This window comes from Rhinolophus sinicus, chromosome 15 (assembly GCF_057876585.1).
Source record: "Rhinolophus sinicus isolate RSI-liver-muscle chromosome 15, RSI-T2T, whole genome shotgun sequence".
In the NCBI taxonomy this organism is placed as follows: Eukaryota; Metazoa; Chordata; class Mammalia; order Chiroptera; family Rhinolophidae; genus Rhinolophus; species Rhinolophus sinicus.
In genome coordinates this window covers 51,712,632-51,721,155 of record NC_142515.1, presented here as the reverse complement: position 1 = coordinate 51,721,155, position 8,524 = coordinate 51,712,632, and the positions used below count along the sequence as shown (strand labels likewise).

At 35.2% G+C, this 8,524-nt stretch overlaps 1 protein-coding gene across 2 annotated transcripts in view; it reads right to left on the bottom strand.

Moving 5' to 3' along the window:
• Positions 1 to 684: 684 nt before the first annotated feature.
• ADK (adenosine kinase) overlaps positions 685 to 8,524 on the bottom strand; it is a 447,994-nt gene continuing 440,154 nt past the window's right edge. For both annotated transcript variants that reach the window (XM_019745975.3, XM_019745976.3), the window contains exon 11: positions 685 to 1,515. In XM_019745975.3, coding sequence (XP_019601534.1) covers positions 1,391 to 1,515 — 125 coding nt within the window. In that variant the 3' untranslated portion in view covers positions 685 to 1,390. The remainder of the gene's footprint in view (positions 1,516 to 8,524) is intronic.

Below are 8,524 nucleotides of genomic sequence, written 5' to 3'. Positions count from 1 at the left end.
TCTCTATAATATTAAAATGAAGACAAGCAGCATAGGAGACCTTAAAGTTTACTTACACATAAAACAAAAACTTGAAAACGCTTTTCTGTGATTTGAATTCAGTTTTATAAATACTATCTTTTTCTTCTTCAACAACAATCGTCATTATGATAAAAATAGCAGGTATTTATTAAGTATTCATTAGGCAGGCATTGTACTAAGCATTTTATACTTGGTATTCTCTTTCAAATCATCTCAATGACCTTGGACATAGGAGTTATTATCCCATTTTATAGAAAGGAAATTGTAGCTCAAAGAGGCTGAGTAATTTGCCCAAGGTCTTATAAAGATAATTACCGTGTTTCCCCGAAAATAAGACCTAGCCGGATAATCAGCTCTAACGCGTCTTTTGGAGCAAAAATTAATATAAGACCCAGTCTTATTTTGCGTTAGAGCTGATTATCCGGCTAGGTCTTATTTTCGGGGAAACACGGTAAGTCTGACTCTAGAGGTTCTATTATACCATTTTGTCTTCATTAAAATAGTGACTTATTGGTTTCCAATATTGTTATATTTCAGTGTATTATGTTGTTGTTCTTTCTATCTCCATTAACAAATTAGACATCATTTCAGAGCCCAGTACTAAATAATCATCTTTTTTCCTTAGTTTGTAGAGCGCAGGGCAAAGACAGAAAAAAATAAAAATTCCCATATGACAAGTTTTTATTTGTATCAAATTACAGAGTACCATAAGTAAATATAAGATTATGATTTGAACATTGCAATATAACATAATTTGGCAAATTATTTAATTATCCAAAGTTCATTATATATTTGAGTATGCACTGAAGAGATTATTTGGCATAACTTGGCAAGATAAATATTTCTGTACCTTGTTTGACTGTTTATCATGTATATATTCGTACATATATGTATGAATGTGTATAGGTAAACACACATATATACATACATACACACATTTCTAAATTTAAACATACTTGTATAAAAAGCTAAAGATTGATGTGCTAGGATTAATTCCTTTAAAAAAACCATTATATTAAATTGCACCTGCATTAAAAGCAGAAATGTAAAAAAAAAAACCTGATCAATTTGCTAATTACACATGAATTTACAAAGTAATTGAAAATGAAATAAACGTTTCTATTGAAATGTTATATTCCTGCTTAATTGACATTTAAATGGCACTATCTATGGAACTATGGAAATCATTTTTCAGTTTGTTGAGAGAATAAAGATTCTACTGAGCATTAGTATACCCTCTAAATTAAGAATGAACATCATTATAGTAGGAAAAGATGGCAGACAATTTTCTCCTTTATTAATATGGGAATTCTCAGGAAGCAATCAGGGCAGTGTCTGAACTCCTGGCCTTGGATTTCCTGCTTTTCCATCAGTGGAAGTCTGGCTTCTCAGGAAAGGTGCAGCCGGTCCGCTTAATTATGACGCTTGCTGCGTAGTGGCCAGCACGAATGCATTCAGTCAGGGGCTTGTCAGAGACCAGCTGAGACAGAAAACCTGAAACACGGACAAAAGGGAAGAACATGAGTATTGTGTAACAGCATCAGAACCATCGTAATGGGTCAGGCCAAAAAATGGTCTATACACCTATCCCTTTCTTCAGTCCGATTAGTGTTAAACCTCAAGGGTGAGAGAGGTCTTCCCACAAACGTAATGAGCTTCCCCTAATATTTTTCTTACAGAGCTCAAGTTGGGATATGGCAACTCACTATCAAGTCAATCCAGTCTTTCTAAGCCTAAACAAGCACGCTTTCCTTTAGCTTTGAGATGAAAAGATGATCAGTAAGAAATACTGGCCAAATAATATTTTCTTGTCTTTACAGCTGAGACGTTATTAGACATCCCTCTCCCCGTCTCTCTGGATTCATTCTGTATTATTGTGATTGCTAGCATATTGTTTTGGTCAAAATTCTATCATCTGGATGTCTGTTCAAGGACAAAGTTGAGAGTTGAAAAGTTATGAGGCCCTTATATCTCCCCTTAACTCCCAGAAGAAACAATGGAATCATTTCTGTAGTTAAGCACCGTGGACCAGCTTGACATTAAAATAAATATAGTAAGGTAGAAAACAGTACTGAGGACTTCTGCTTTTGAACAAGAAGAAATAGAAGGAACCAGGTTTGTCTTTCTCCAGAAACAACTAAAATAAAGACAAAAGTATATAAACAAAGTTTGCAAATATCATATATTAGCCACAAAAGATCCATGAAAGACGGGAAACAAATGAGGTAGATGGCAGCTTACTACCTAGAGTTACCAGGCCGCAACACAAAGAAGAACAAGCCAGGCAGAGCCTGACGATCTCACTGAGCGGAGAAGATGGAACTGGGAGTCCATTTGGGACAAATTTAAACATCTAGGTAGACTGGTCAGAGAAAAAGGAAAGAAGACATAAATTACCAATATTGGAAATAAGAGCGGCGATATCACTTTGAATCTACACACCAAAAGGATAATAATAAAATATTACTAACAACTTTATACTAACAGATTTGACAAGTTAGATGAGTTGGACACATTTCTGGAAAGACACAAACTATCAAAGCTCACTCAGGAAGAAATAGATAACCTGAATAGCCTTGTGTCTATTAAATACTGGGGTGACAAAAAAATGTATACATGTTTTGTTATCGGTATATATTGAGTATTAAAATTTTAATAAAGTTTTTTTCTTTCTTAAAATGTGTACACATTTTTTGGCACCCTCTGTATTGATTTTGTTGTTAAGAAGTTTCCCATAAAGAAAATTCCAGGTCCAGATGGTGTCACTGGTGAATTCTACCAAACATTTAAGGAAAAAAAATAATATCAATGCTATGCAAACACATTAGAGAACTGAAAAGGCGGGCAAACTTCCCAACTCATTCTTGAAAGCCAGCGTTACTCTGATAACAAAAATCAGAAAAGACGCAAATATTCTGAAGAATATTTCAGCAAATCAAACCCAACAGTATATTTAAAAAGATAATAAAGCCTGATCAGGTAGGGTTTATCCTAGGAATCCAAGTTTGGTTTAACATTCAAAAATCAATGTAATTTACCATTTTCATGAAGAACACCATAAGATCATCTTAATAGATGCCCCCAAAAAAGCATTTGACAAAATCTAATATCTACTCCTAATAGAAACTTTTAGCAAACTAGGAATAGCACAAAACTTCCTCAACCTGATAAAGGGCACTTAAGTAAAACTTCCAGTTACTATCACTCTTAATGGCGAATGATGGAATGTTTTCCCTTTAGGATTAAGAACAAGGCAAGAATGTTTGCTCTTCAACACAGTACTCGAGACTCAAGCCAGCGCAAAACGGCAAACAAAATAAATAACAGGCATCAAGATGGAAAAAGAAGTAAAACTGTCTTTATTTGCAGATGGCAAGATTGTCTATGGTTCTGAACAATGGGCAGTGTTGCCCTTTAGAGGACATTTGGCGATGTCTGGAGACATTTTTGGTTGTTACAGCTGGGGCAGGGGATGCTGCTAAATATCCTATAATGTCAATAATGCCAAGATTAGAGAAAACCTGTTCTACGTAGAAAATCTTATGGATCTAGAAAAAAGTTACTAGAACAAAGTGCATTTGATAAAGTTGTAGGATACAAGATCATTATACAAAAACCCAATAGAATTTCCATATTAGTGATGTGTGTGTGTGTGTGTGTGTGTGTGTGTATTAGCTAGCATATGCATATACTAGCAATGAACAATTAGAAATTGATATCAAAAAATACTATTTACCATACCATCAAATATGTGAAATGCCTAGGGAAAAATCTGACAAAAGTTATGTAAGATTTGCACACTGAACCTGACAAAAACAATGCTGAGAGAAATAAAAGAAACCTAAAGAAATAGAGAGATATAAAGTGTTCACAGATCAGAAGGTTCAGTATTGTTACTAGCTCGGCAGAAATTTTTCTATTAATTCAAAAATACCAATCAAAATTCCAGCAGGCTTTTCTTATAGAAACTAAGCTGATTCTAAAATTTATGCAGAAATGTAAAGGACTTAGATTAGTCGAAACACAACTTTGAAACAGAAGACTACTTGATTTAAAAACTTGTTATAGAACTAAAATAATCCAGACACTATGGCATCAGCACAAAGATAGACAAATAGATCAGTGCAATGGAACAAGGAGGCCAGAGATAAATCTACTTCTGTATGGTCAATTGATTTTTGACAAAGGTATCAAAGCCATTCAATGGAGAAAGGATAATCTTTTAAGCAAATGGTTTTAGAACAGCTGGATGGCCATGTGTGAAGAAAAAAAAAACTTCAACCCTTACATCATCTACAAAAATTAACTTAAAATGGATCATAGATCTAAATGTAAGAGCTACAGCTATAAAACTCTGAGAAAAAAAACATAGGAAAAAAATCTTTGTGCTTTTGAATTTGCCAAAGATCTCATAAGACATAAAAAGTACAAACTCTTATAAAAGAGAAAAAAATAATTTGAACTTTGCCAAATTAAACACTTTTACACCTCAATAACAAGAAATAACCCAATAAAAAATGGGCAAAATTGTTAAACAAACACTTTAGCAAAGAAGATAAATAGATGCCAAATAAGCACATGAAAAGATGTTCAACACCATATTCATTAGAGAAATGCAAATTAAAACCATAATTAGATTCCACTACCCACCCACTAGAATGGCTAAAATTAAAGACTGTCCATACCAAGTGTTGGCAAGCATGTGGATCCACTGGAATGCTCATATACTGGTTAGTGGAATACAAAATGATAAGAACACTTTGGAAAACCATTTGTCAGTGTCTTAAAGAGTTAAAGACACACCTACCGTAGGACCCAGTTATTCTATTTCTAAATATTTTACCCAAGGTAAATGAAAGCATATATCCACACAAAAAATCGTAAATGCAAGTTCACAGCACCTTTTTTGTAATAACCCCAAACTGGAAACAATCCAGACAGGGATGGGAAGGGGCAGGAAGACAGGATTACAGAAGAACGTGAGAGGGATGACCACTTCCACAGTGATGGCTTCGTGGTGTATATATGTCAACATTTGTAAAACTGTACACTTTAAATATGTGCTATTTTTTGCATGTCAATTATACTGCAATAAAACTATATAAAAAAAGAAAAAAGTGTTGTAGTTACATTCTACCAAATAAGATACATCTTATTAGGTAGAATCTGGGGCTACTTCCTCTCTAGGGGAAAGCGGAGCTGCTGCAGCAGTACTTAAATACTCAGAAGAACGGATGATAATGAGAAGCTGTCCTGTAGCCAGACTTCTAGGCCTTCCCCCCTAGGTCCTGGGCAGTCTGGGGGGGAGGGTGAAGGTTAATTGAGAAGCTGTGGTATAATGACCTGGAGAGAACAGTATAAGAGATTTATGTTCTTTTTCTTCTACCATTCTGACCACACAGCCTTTCCCTCGTCAGATCTGGGGAGTGCTCTGTATTTGATAAAATAAATAAGTATTCCCAAACAAAGAATAAAATTAATTTGGTAAATGGAGTGATGTATTTTGAAGACATTTGCCTAGAATGTGAAATCACTCCCTCAAGAGGTTTAGTAAGAGTATTTTATCATTGTGTTTTCAGGTAACAGTCAAAGGTCAATATTAACTTTCAGCCAAACTGTGAGACTAAAATGCTTAGCCCACACAGTGAATGGAGCAGATGCCAAATTCTGAGTCAGATCAGCTTACAATGGAAACACGTCTATTAGAGAAGCCTTATAAGCAACATCTGTTTTCCTCATTTCTCCTGGTATGATCTTTGTGAGAAAAAGAAAAGTTCACGTTTATGAAATATTTCTGTGAAGCTAAGTACCAGCATTCTCTTTCTTAGAGAAGAGCTAGCTGGTGATTGAAGTGAAGTACTCTGAAGAGACATTTGCTTTGACAAGTGGAAAACCTGGATGCAGAAAAAAGCTAAGACCTTTGCCCTAGGTGAGTATCAGTTTTTCAATAATCTATTTTTAAAAACCAACTGAGATGAACTACAGATGTTATAGAATCAGTTTTAAGTGGCATCTTCATAAAGTAGCTGATGTGAATCTTAAAAGTTGTGTAAAATGATTTAAATAAACAAAGGGAGCTTGTATTTAAAGAATCATAGGGAACCTTTTATAATAAATAAACGTCCCCAAGACAATTTTTTATTGTGTAAATATGCAAATCTAAAATCGACCATTTAAACCATTTTAAGTGTGCAATTCATGGCAGTAAGTGTATTTTGCAATGTTGTGTAAAGACCACCTCTATCAATTTCCAGAACTTTTTCATCACTCCAACAGAAACTCTATACTCATTAAATAAGGACTCTCCATTCCCTTCTACTCCTGGCCTTTGGTAACAGCTATTCTGCTTTCTGTCTCTGTGAATTTGCCTATTCTAGGTACGTCATGTGAGTAGGATCATACAATATTTGTCCTTTTGCGTCTGCCTTATTTCACTTAGTGTAATGTTTCCCAATATAATTTTTAAGTTTACATTTTAAAATTATTAGCTAAAGTGTATTTAAAAAAACTTTATTTGGAAATAACTTCAAATTCAGAAAAAAGTTGCAAGAATACAAATAATGCAAAAAAAAAAAATCCATATATCTTTTACCTGGATGCACTTACTATTAACATTTTGCTCCTTTTGTGCACATATACTCTCTACACAATTTTGTTCTCCTTGACCCATTGAGAGCAAGTTGCATTTATCATGTCTCTTTACGTTTACTTACATCAGGGAGTCTTTCCTGCCAATAAGGCTATTCTCTTACCCAGTCATCAACTTCAGTAACAGTGTTATAATACTGTTACCTATCTACTGTCCATATTCCAGTTTGTCAATGACCCAATAATGTCCTTTACAGCATTTCTTCCTTCCAAGATAAAATCCAGTTTAGGATTTGTCATTTTTCGTCTTCTTTCGTCTTGAATATCTCCTCCATCTTTCTTTGACTTATGTGACAGGGACATGTTTGAAGAATACAGTCATCCCCTGCTCCCTTTCTTTGCTATTTCCTCATGGTTAAATTCAGATTATGCATTCCATTATCAGTAAGGAGATACAGATTCCAGAATACTGGAAAAATTACATTGTGTCCTTGTCAGGGTATCACATTTAGAGGCATGTTAGGCCCAGCCCGCGTTCATTGGTGGTGGTAAGTTTGATCACCTGATGAAGGTGTCGTCCCATTTCCCCATTATATGCAGAGTTATTATTTTTTCCCTTGCACATAACAAGCAGTCTGCTGACAGACACTTTAAGGTCATACAAATACTCTGTTCTTCATCCCAAGTCCCCACCCACTTCCCTAGATTTTGTATCCATTCTTGATTCCTAACTGAAGCTGCTTCTGCTGTGGGGATTTTCCAACCCCAGCACTCCTTGTGCATTTACTAGTCAGCTCTTGGCATTTCTACTCTGTGCACGAGCTTACCCCTCTCCCATTTATTATTTTAAATCTATTTATTATCCATAATAATTTTTTTTCTAAATCAAAGGGTTACAATTCATTCCAGTCCTTAATTTGGTGCTCAAAAGGTCCCAGTTTTTCCCCGTTTTTGCCACCCCTTTAGGCTGGCTCCGGTGTCCTTGGACCTGCTCCCCCCCCCCCCCCCCCCCCCCCCCCCCCCCGTTTCTGAGCCTTTCTTGACTCTGGCACAAAGTTCCAGCTTATCTTATACCTACTCTACCCCAGCCCTGGAACCGCCCATTTCTCCAAGGAACCTGTTTAGGGTGGGATGATATTAGAGACCAAGATGTTGGTGGTAGGTTTATTCTTTGCTTCTGAGCCCTGTCAGCCAATAGAGCTGGGAAGTATGAGTGCATCATACTCACAGGTACACAGGCACACTTACATACATAAATGTGGACATGTGTACATATGTATACACAGACCTATTTTAGAAACTGAATTGATATCAATATTTCCGACTCCAATCCATCCCTCCAGGACTTTTCTTACCTTTCTGCATTCCATCATTACTATGTTCCTTCTACAGTGAGAATCATAGCTCCCAACAACATTGACACATTTATTTATTTGCTCAGTTTTGTAATATATCTAAAAATCAGCTTCAAAATTGCTTCACTCCTAACTCTACAAAAAACCAAATCTCCTAAGAAAGAGTTCACATTTGGTTTGCTGTTCTTCCACATACTCAAATACAGTGTTTAGTACCGTGTTTCCCCGAAAATAAGACCTAGCTGGACCATCAGCTCTAATGTGTCTTTTGGAGCAAAAATTAATATAAGACCCAGTATTATATATTATATTATATATTATATATATTATATTATATTATATTATATTATATTATATTATATTATATTATATTATATTATAGACCCGGTCTTATATTATAGTAAAATAAGACCAGGTCTTCTATTAATTTTTGCTCCAAAAGACACATTAGAGCTGATGGTCTGGCTAGGTCTTATTATTGGGAAAATATGGTATGTTATTTAGATTAGTTTGCTTTTTTGCCCCACTTCAGGGTGGCTCATTTTACTTAAGATTGAAAA